At 37.2% G+C, this 11,104-nt stretch overlaps 1 protein-coding gene across 1 annotated transcript; it reads left to right on the plus strand.

Annotated features, from left to right (window-relative positions):
- The first annotated feature begins 6,084 nt into the window (after positions 1–6,084).
- Positions 6,085–10,285, plus strand: LOC113302534 (probable enoyl-CoA hydratase 2, mitochondrial). Its single transcript, XM_026551449.1, has 8 exons — positions 6,085–6,380; positions 6,469–6,638; positions 7,309–7,383; positions 7,577–7,667; positions 7,768–7,819; positions 8,568–8,671; positions 8,789–8,865; positions 9,818–10,285. Exons 1-8 carry the CDS (start codon positions 6,164–6,166, stop codon positions 9,992–9,994), a joined length of 963 nt encoding a protein of 320 aa, XP_026407234.1. The 5' UTR covers positions 6,085–6,163; the 3' UTR covers positions 9,995–10,285.
- The last annotated feature ends 819 nt before the right edge of the window (positions 10,286–11,104 follow it).

The raw sequence follows: 11,104 nt of genomic DNA on the forward strand, positions 1-11,104 counted from the left end.
TCTTATAACTTTTGCTTCGAGAATTCTCTGAACATCTGCTTGCACCGCGTCATACAAGTTATATTTAATTTTTCTTTTCTTTTGGTTCAGTGGCTTGGAGTTTGGATTGATGTTCGGTGAGTGGCAGGCGATGCTTGGATCAATTCCCACCGTGTCTGACATTTTCCAAGCAAAGAGGTCTTCATTCTCTTTCGGAAATTAATGTGAACCCTTCTTTCTTCAACTGACAGATCTTTTCCCATATAGGTTATTTTTGGTTTATCTTCTGGAACCAGGTTAACTTCTTCCAGTGGTTTAACTATTTTTTCTTTGAATTCTCTGTCTAGTAAATTAACCAGATCTTTCCGTACTTCAGGCTTTGCAGTAAAGTCTGCTGGTCGTATTGTTGTTTGGCCGCCAGGTAACTAAGTTCTGCTTCAGCTTTCATGAGCTTTGATATTTTTCCTTCCAGCTTTAATTGCTTCACATTGAACCTCCATGTGGGTCTTCCTGCTGAATGAGGGAGAGAACGTCTAACTATTTAAACGCATCTTGGTCATCTTCGATGACATACTCGCATTTGTTGGTCATAAACTTTAACTTCCGATGATGTGTAGAAGGTAAATCTTACATTGCATGGATCTGATCTCTTCCAAGAATCACATTATATGATGATCTGGTTTTGAGAACTAGGAAAGTAATTTTTGTTTTGATTGGGCCGGCTTCAACTGTAAGAGTAACTTCTCTCATAGGATACGTATTTGAGCCGTTAAAACCTATAATAGCCGAGTCGTTACTTTTTAAGACACCATCTCGTGTCAGCTTTATCTGCTCATCTACTTGAAGGTAGATGATGTCACGGGTGGGGCCTTGATCAATCAAGATTTTTCTGCAATCATAGCCGTCTATGATGAGCTCGACCACCAGTGCATCAGATGTGGGAAACTGACCCCATACCATATGTCATCTGGTAGAAAAAGCAATTCTTCTCAGTTGAGATGGAGACTTGTAACATTTACCTTCAGATACTTTCATTTTCTGTCACTAGGGTTCGAGGACAGGTCTACCTAAGCTCGGGGTGCTGAATATATCATGTTAATACACCCTTTGACCTGTGATGCTAGGGACTTTCATGCGTTCCCTTGTTCTTGTAATATGAACTATGTCATACGTCCTTCTTGTGTATGCTTTTTATGAACCTTATCAGGTTCTTACAGTTGTTGGTGAGAAGTGCAATATGACTTTCCTTTCCCATCTGCCTCAACTTTCTTGGTGGTAGAAGAATGACCTGTCCTTTATGTATTGTAGTTTTACCTCAGGTGTGGCGTTCATTTTTAGGAAGTTCTTCGACTCTTTTCTAATTTTTTTTCTTTTTTGACTGTTGGTGTGGTGACTTAGGTGAGAGAGCTCTCTCTTCTCCTAAGGTCTTCCCTGCTGAGTATACTTTATGATCTGAGCTTGGAAAGTTCAAGCTGTCTTGTTCTCTCCCGATGAACTTACCATATCTGGTGTACACTTCGTACAGGGATTCGAGGATATGACCTGTAAAGGAATCCAGAATTTCTCCCTGGACAAGGGCATTTATGAAAAATCTGCAAAGAACTGTCTCATGAGCTTTATCAACTGCGGATGTTGCTGCCTTAAATGTCCTTAGGAAATCAGCGAAGCTTTAGATGTCTCAGATTCGTATTCTGTTGTTGTATAAATGGTGTACTAACGTGTTGAGGTGGAGGAGGTGTCAATTGATTCACTTTCTCAGCTAGGTTATTGATTGACTTCAGCAGGTCTTGGAGCATGTCACCTGAGATTTGTGCTACATGAGTCGTTATAAGAGCTGGTAGTCTTGGAGGCCTACTGTGTTGTCCAGGTGTTACAGTTTCACCTATTAGAACAGCTTGTGGTTGACCACTTTCCATCACTGTTCATGTTGTGATTTTTAGTGGTACAGCAGTTGTTGTTGGTGTATGTGTATTTGTATTCCAAATTGGTATTATTGTGCTTGAGGGTGTTAAGCTCATAGTTCGCACTTCAGGTATGCTTACACTTGGTTGGTCCACCATTATTGTAATTGGTGTTTGTCGCAACGATGAGGTTACACCAGTTCTAAGTGGTAACATTCTTTATTAATGTTCCATTCTATAGTTTCACGATCACAAATAGAGCAAATGAGTATTTGTGAATCGAGCATTTTGAGTCAAGATGAAAATCATTGACTAGATCTGACTATTGAAAGATTAACACTATTCATTTTGGCGGCAAAACTTTTAAGTCGGGTTGTTTCATGATTTGATAACCAGTGATTAAGCAGTGCGCAATATCTACGCAGTTGCTTATTCACACAAATTAACCTTTAAAGTTACGATAAGCATACTAAAAATCAGATCATCTCATTCGCATAAAACTAGCATTTATATTGACTGAAATTGATAGTATTCATGCTTTTCATGCCTATTCTACTTAGAAGAGTTTGTCATCTCTGATAATAGAAAACAGACTTCAGAAAATTCTATCTCAACAATTTGTTAGTGAAAACCTATCAACAATTGATTTACATATATCATCAGCATTTCTGGCTATTTATACATGATATGAACATGACAATTACATGTTAGATGGCATAGCACGTTACAAGTTGGACTTGATAGTTTCTCTCCTTTTGTTTGTACATACCTGGGATAGCTTTTCCAAGTCCCCCCTTGGATCACAACATCGAGAATCTTCTTAGATTCGGATATGGACCCGGGTCTTCTGCACCTAGCTCCGTGTATCCGTCTTGTTTAGTGGCCTATATTTTGGTTCTTTGACATCTGGTTCAGGTCTTCGACGTATGATCTTGAGTCTTATCTCGTGTCTCAGCAGTATTATTCTTCGGTTGTCAGTTCTCAGGTAGATGATATATTTTATCATTTGTAATTATCATGCATTTTGTTTGTGTTGCACTAATGTAAAGACCTGACACACCCTACCCACATAAAGAAACAAACAAATAATATATATATATATATATAAATATAAAATCAGGCATTAACGGATGAGACAGTTATGACCAGACTTTACCTTTGGATACTTTTATCCTTGTATAATGGTTTTCAAAATTAGTAAATCTCATTTACTTCAACATGCTACCAAAATTTGTTATTTTGATTTATGCTAGCTCAAATATGAACACACCTACATTTTGTCACCCAGTGACGGACCCACCTGTCCTCCCTAATTGTTGGGAAATAAAAAATTATAGTTATTTTATGACAAAAAAATAATATTTGTACTCCCTGATTTTCCATTCTATTAAATTATAAATATATTAAATATTGAAAAATGTCAAACTAATTCTTTACTTCTTCAACAAATTAAAATTGAGGTTAGTTTTAACCAAAAACTAGATAGCTTCCCGTGCTTCCCCGCAGGATTATAATTCATTTCAGATGAGACTCAAAATTAGTTGATCGACCCAATGCTCCACAACTCTCAACATAAGTTAAGATCGGTTCTATCAAGACACCCAATATAGTTAGGATCGTTCTACCAAGACTCCCAATATATGTAAGGATCGGTTCTACCAAGTCTCCCAACAAATTCTAGGATTGGTTCTACCATGTATCCTAAAGTAGGTAGGGATTGGTTCTACCATAACTCTTAGCATAAGTTAAGATCGGTTTTACCAAAATTCCCACCTTATGTTTGAATCGGTCATCCAATAGATCTTCATAGAAAATCGAACCAAAACACCTATTTATTTCTTTTTTATTACGAAACAAGTTTAGTAAACGTACTTCCTTTAAACATATGTAATCAAACATAGTTTCCTACTTGTAACAGAACCATATCGAAAAATAGGTAGATAGCCTCGATATGGGTAAAGTAGGTAGATAACTTCCTTTTTGCCTTGGGGTTGTAGTTCAATTGGCTGCCGTACTCGATTGAATTGCATGTTTAAAGACACAAAGCGCATCACCTCTCTGTTAACGATATAAAAACGAGTTGTTAACCCTGTTGCATCACGATTTCTAAGGTTCGTTGTTTCTTCAGTAAATTCTTGAAATATGTTTGACCAAAATGGGTTTCCTTGTTGCTGCGAACAATTGATATTATCCAGTGTAAAAAAAATACATAAGTCCTGCAAATGCATTCATCTCCGGTTACGGTAAATTTTGCACCTAAACTATGTTACTTCGGCCAGATTGAGGTTGATAAACCATATTACAAAAAATAGAAAATGGTGAAGTGTACAGAAGGTGGGAATGAAAATATGAGCGGCAGACTGAGAAGTGTGGCGAAGGTGTGAATTAAAACGAGGTCAAAATTGAATATTTATACATGATGCATTTTGGACCATTGGATAATAAAACGCTTGGTGATATGTATTTCACCGAGCAACCAAGAGTATATCGCTGGCGACATTACGATCGAGCTACTACCGTACGATAAAGGCTCTGCCGATCGGTACAGATTCTGCCTCGCATGACAAACTAGCATATTTACCCTTTCATCGTATGAGTTTGTCATTTAGGCGTACCTATAATACATCCACATCCTTGATTCGCCATACCCGTATGAACATGCCTTAGAACTGATTTGATCTGATATATTGTTATGAAGCCACATTTCTTATTTCGAAATTAGGGTCGGGCTGGGCCAATAGTTATCAACACTTTGTGGATGCTTTGTACGGCTGAGAAACAGATGGGTGGATGCGGATCTGGTACCACCCGCGTCCAATCCATTCAAATGATTGGTTTTAAAAATATACCCGTGCCAATCCATTACCTGACGGGTACAATATCCGCGCTGAACGAATAAACCAGGTGGATGCAGGTGGATTTGCGAATTTTAATACCATAGATGAAAATACATAATTTGAGATTCCATAATAATTGTTGTGTTAATTTTTCTTGTCGACGTCGCAAAATGATGATGTTGACGTAAACCATAAACGGGAGCAAATTTGTGAGATTCCATACTTGGTTTTCAATATAAGTAGCATTTTGTTGGTGGGTTCCATGAAGTTGAAAATCTAGTCATGATAAATAACACTTCCTATAATAACACTCCAAACACGTATGTGTTAAGTGGCGAGATCCAGGATTGTACTTATGTTTTGAGCGAGGCGCAACTGAGCAAATACCATGGCACTTGTTCGTCCATATTCTTTGTTCCACTGAATCACATTTTTCTTCTTCTTTTCTATCACTTCTATTTAGAAGTCCTTTTATCAAAAGTTTTTCGTGCTAGTTCAATAACAAGGCTGACATGTACCAGGGGATTAGTCCACGGGTGAGTTGGGGGAGTTTAATGTATTTTGAATCTCGGGGATTTTTAAGGAGTGTAAGAGAATATAGGGAGTTTGAGAGAGTTTGGTGCCTTCAGTGTAGGGAGTTTGAGAGACTCCCCACAAAATCTCCACTCTTTTGAGAGATTTGTAGTGAGGCAAAAGTACATTATAAACTCCACAGAACTCCCTAAAACAAACCAACTCCCTAACATTCTAGTTTTTACCATTAACAGGGAGTTTAAGAGTTTCTTTCAAACTCCCCACGACTAACAGGGTTTTCTAGGATGTTTGAGAGACTCTTCTAAACTCTCCCACGATTAACGGGGATTCTGAGAAACTCCTTCAAACTCCCTCACGACTAACGGAAAAAAACTGAACTACACTCAACTCCTCCAACTCCCCCGAGGACCCCCCTGTGGTAAATTCTTATTGGTAGGAAAAATAATCACCTGGGGTAATTGCCATTGAGATTGAAATTTTATTATTAATATTTTTATCCACGACAAAAATAGCTATTCCACGGTCCGGATGTCCAATAAATGGGTGATGTTTCACCCGCGTCCAATTCATGAAAATGAACGAGTGTAAAAAATACACCCACATCCAATCCCACTAAAATGTGAGTCGGGTGTCCACTCGCTAGAATGCGGATTGGGCTGGATGAGATCCGCCGGTATGGTTGTTTTGCTAACCCCTAATGCTTCGCCTCCACCTATACGGTTTTCAGCCTAGGATGTATCGAAAGTTAGCAATCACAGAAGCACATTATCATAAGGTTGGACTTGGAACGCAGACGGCAGGTCGATTACCATAAAACAGACGCTAGTGCAAAGTTGCTGGGATCATCACGGAGTAACAATTAACGCACCATCCTCACTCTCTTTGTAAAAATCCTAACCCAAAGCTCCAAAAATGAGCCCTTTACCATACATGGCGAGATCGCTGACTAATCACTGTAGAAGAAATTCTAAACCATACTTATCTCTCTACTCAACTTTGGGGAATTTGTCAAAGCAAGCGGAGAATAAGTTTAATTCTCATCCATGTAGGAAAAATAGTTTTCGGAGTTTAATATTGCAGTCTATATCTCAGTCAGTGAAAATAGAGAGACTTTCTGATTCTGATTTTGGTAATAAGTTTTCTTTTTCTCACCTCTGATGAATTCAAAACTGTGCTTTTTTTTTGTATGTTGCCCTGAATACAATTTGAATGTACAGGAATCATTGAGGTGAAATTGGATAGACCAGAAGCCAAAAATGCGATTGGGAAGGACATGTTAAGTGGCTTACGAAATAGTCTGGAAGCTATAAATGTGGATTCTTCAGCTAATGTTGTAATGATCTCCAGCTCAGTTCCTAGGGTGTTTTGTGCCGGTGCTGATTTGAAGGTAAAACTGTCGACCAATTTTATCTGTTTTCTACAGGGCAAACTTAGGTAGATTTAGTACCTTTTGATTTGTTTTGATTAGTATGCAAGAATTGAGATGCTGAATAGCTTCAAACTTAGGTCGTGTCACCCATGTGTATCAACACCCTAAGTTTACCACTCTACTAGAGAGGCACATTTGGTACGGATACTCTTGGGTGGAAGTGGTAGTTGAGGTATGTATATTAGTAGTTGCTGACTATTTAGGGAGTAAGGGGGACTTTTCTGTCTATAATAATGTAGTGTCTTCGGAAAATGAGTGCGGAGAATAATTAGAACAAGTAGTGTTTGTTGGTGGTACCTTTGCTATTTCATCAATTAGTTTTAAATCTCCGTCCTCTAAACTTATATTTCTCTGCACTAAGAAAAATAGTGAAACAGAAGAAGAAAGAGTTCTTTACCATCTCATTTGGTTTGTTAATAGATTTATTATGTTAGCACGTGATATATGCAATACAAATACACATAGGAGGCGAATTTGTTTCTCAGTTTGGTTGGTACCAGTTAACTGGATGGAATATGTTTGACAAGAAAATGATGCTCGTCTTTTATCTTTTTGTTTCTTGCTGTGTGAAGTTATCTAGAACTATTGTCGAGTTGTATAAGCTTAAGTCTGTAAATTGTCCTGGCAGGAGCGTAGGACAATGAGTCAATCTGACACCCGGGCTTTTGTCAACTCTCTGCGTTCCACATTCACATTCTTAGAGGTACGTTATGTTGATAATTTTCTTTAGTTTCTTATGTTCTTGGTTTATGGTCCTTTTATCACGGCAAACATGCATCATTGGGAAAACTATTTTCTGTCTCCTAGAGGGAGAACAGAGGTTTTCTTCACTTATAGATCGTATTTACTATGTCCTTCTCTTGGTTTTTGGAGTAACTTTGAATTATTTTAACCAGGGACTTCCCATTCCCACAATTGCTGTTATTGAAGGAGACGCACTTGGTGGTGGACTTGAAATGGCTCTTTCATGTGATCTTCGGATTTGTGGTAGATCATCTAATTCTACTTTGTTAGCTATCTGGCATATCTACGTACTTTGAGTTCTGATTTCCTTCTCAGCTGATTCTTCTCATTTTTCTTAATTTAGGTGAGGCTGCAGTATTTGGGTTGCCAGAGACAGGACTCGCCATAATCCCTGGGTTTGTAGTTATTGACATCGGAGGTTCTTAAATAAATGTAAAATAAATAAATAGCAGAAGTTAGGTTTATCTAGTCGTGATGAGTTCGGTATACCTTGATTACATCTTAATGGAAACTTACCAACAGCTTCTTGGTTCCTGTGAACAATCTCAAAGGTGTTCGACTTGATCAAGGAGTTTCGTCTTCTTATCGACTATGGCAAAACTTAGTGACACATGTCATCAACATGATTGCAGTTTATCTATCCCTTCTTCTGCTGCAATGGCCGACTCAGCTGGAAGAGTTACACGTACAACAGATAGTTCGCAAGCCGTTGGATCAGACTCTGGAATACTAAACTCCCATCCTAAGAACATGTGCCACCAAGTTTATGCCGGAAGGCGTGTGGCTAATGTTGTTGGGAGGGTGTCTGCCTTAGGCGAGAAGGAGATTTAATCAAAAAACTTAGAGATTGCTCATAGGAACCAAGATGCTGCTGCAAATTTTCCGCTAAATTATTTTGCTACAAATTTAAACTTCTCAAGAAGCTATCTCAAAGTTTCTGCCAAATTGAATCTTTTTCATTTCCAAAGGTCCTGTTTGAGTCCTCTTCTTGGAAAAAAACAGCTTTTTGAGTTGGAAAATCTGCTTAGAGGTTGAAAATGTTTTGTCGATTCTCTGCAAAGGTTTCTCAATATTTTCTTGTTTAGCGTGAAGAGGTTTCATGGTGCGATTTGCTTTTGTTTGAACATTGCAGTCTATATACAGTGCAGGTGGAACCCAGCGTCTTCCTAGACTAGTTGGAAAATCAGTTGCGAAGGAACTCATTTTCACTGGACGAAAGATCGACGCCAGAAATGCAGCTTCAATGGGTAACAACATTTTTATTTTTACATCGCTAGCTTTTTTGAGTGTTCAATTCTACTATAAACCTGTGCTGTTCCGTAAGTCAAATTTATTTCAACAAGGGGAGATACGTTGTGATGCAGGCCTCATAAACTACTGCGTTCCTTCTGGCGAGGCTCATCTGAAAGCTCTCGAAGTTGCTCGAGATATAAATGAAAAGGTACATATTCCTTAGATGCATTCCTGAATATCCTCCACCATGATGAGTTACTTGTTGTCACGGTATTTGAAAAATTCATTTACTTGTGCAATGGGCAATGCAAATCTAAGACCAATTTCGTGTCACTTAAAATTCATGGGCCTCAAGATTTTGCGTTATCATTGCTCCATCGGAAAGGGGCCAAAGGGCATCGTTAATCGCTGAAGCACCTTTTGTATGGGCCTATTATCACAACTTTGGAAAGTTGTTACTGTTAGCAGTTTGTGTTTTGCGCAACAAATCTCCATATGGTTAAAGCTAATCTTGTTTATATTGTGTTAAGTCGGATTAGTCGTAATCCGCATTACATTTTGTTTATGGCATGTTTATGTTTCAATCATGCATTAAAGATTGGTATGGTGCTCGTTTCATGTGTTGTTGAGTATGCTAATTCTAGGTTCAAGGTCTGTTTTTGGCATAAGGTTGTTTTCTACCATGTTTAAGTCTTGATTATGGAGCTGAAATTCCAACTGTTACTTGTTGCTTGAAGTTGGATTTTTCTTCTCAAGAAAAGTTGGATATTTAGTTGGCTGAGGGAAAATTCCACTAATTTCCTGCTTTAGACTGGATGTCTTAAATTGATACTTTAGTTTTTTCATTTACTTATCTACCTCTGTATTATTCATACTTCGGAAACTAACTTTATTTGAATGATCTTAACTGTCTAATCAATGCAATATTGATTTAGGAACTGGACCACTAGGATTAAGGAGACAGTTGACATAGTATTGAATCTATTTATAGTCTAAAATTTAGTTGCTGTCAGAATTTAATGTATGATTAAATTCTTACTATAATTTTTTTTCCAAAATTTGATTTTTGGATAATATCAAAAATATAATTCATTATGTGTTCGAGCGACCGAATTAAAGTGAATAGAGAAATTGATGTAAACTTATATTCTTTCCTGCAGGGTCCATTGGCGATTCGGATGGCAAAACGCTCTGTTGATGGTGGACTAGACCTTGATTTCCCGTCTGCTTTAGAATTGGAAGAGGATTGTTATGAGCAACTCCTGAATACGAAAGATCGGTTAGAAGGTTTGGCAGCATTTGTAGAGAAGCGAAAGCCTCGATATAAAGGTGAATGAATAGACGAAATATACACCAAAGAGTATCATATTCTGCAGTTGTATGAAAGAAGAGAAGGAAATGTATGAAATTCCGTGTTGGTTTGGGGAATATAGTTGTATCAGTTGCAGTAGAAATTACTTCTCCCCATAAGTTGTTGAAATAAATAGAAGTGAAGGTAAAAAATGTCGGTGGCTGAGATTATGCGAGGCCATATTAGTGTGAGCAATCTAATCTCTTGGTTATTTAAAAAATACTCCTATTAATCAAACAGGTAAAATTTGACTCTGCCTTTTTAAAATTAAGAGAGAGACTGCTGCGTAAACTTGAAATCTAGAAGTTACTTTCCAACCGTTCTAGCTTAAAATACAGTTTATGAGCTTCTTTATTCACATGGAACATGACATAATGATCCTTGCAGACAGTATTTCTCTGAATCAAAATCAACCCCGTTGAATAATATACTCCCTCCTCCTTCCCTATTATAAAGGCGGAGTTGTAAAAATTTGTAGTCCCATTAGATAGACAGATTTTCAGTTCCAATATGAGTTTTTCATATATTGCCCTTATTTATTATAGGTAGTTATCATCAGAATTAAGTTAATGTTTCTAGTGTTGGAAATTGTACAAATGATAAAACAGGAAAGAGGATGGAAATGTAGGAAATCAAAAAAAAAATAATCTGATTATAAGAGAAACTCACTTCTCCATTTATATAAGGGCGCTCCTTTATATACCCCTAGGAAATACTAATGATACCCCCATTAGTTAGTTATGTTAGGTGTAATCTGATTAACATGAAAATGGTTGAATTATTAAAAACTTTTGATACCCATTCCCCATTCATAAATTCGTTACGTAACCATATATATATAAACGGAAAAAAATATCCCTATATATTCGTTAAAAAATCCATACAAATCTTTGTTCCAAATACATAATATAATTTTAATAGTGAGAATATATATTGTGCCTAATATAGAACATAATTTTAATTACAAAATTAATTGCGAGATATAAGAATACATGTCATGGAAGAACATAGAAAAACATATGTAAATTAACTATGGAACGTAAGAATCCCATTTGGAAGATCTGGAAATTGAACCATATCATGAAGAGCTGGGCAA

The sequence above is a fragment of the Papaver somniferum genome, chromosome 8, assembly GCF_003573695.1.
Source record: "Papaver somniferum cultivar HN1 chromosome 8, ASM357369v1, whole genome shotgun sequence".
Taxonomy (NCBI): Eukaryota; Viridiplantae; Streptophyta; class Magnoliopsida; order Ranunculales; family Papaveraceae; genus Papaver; species Papaver somniferum.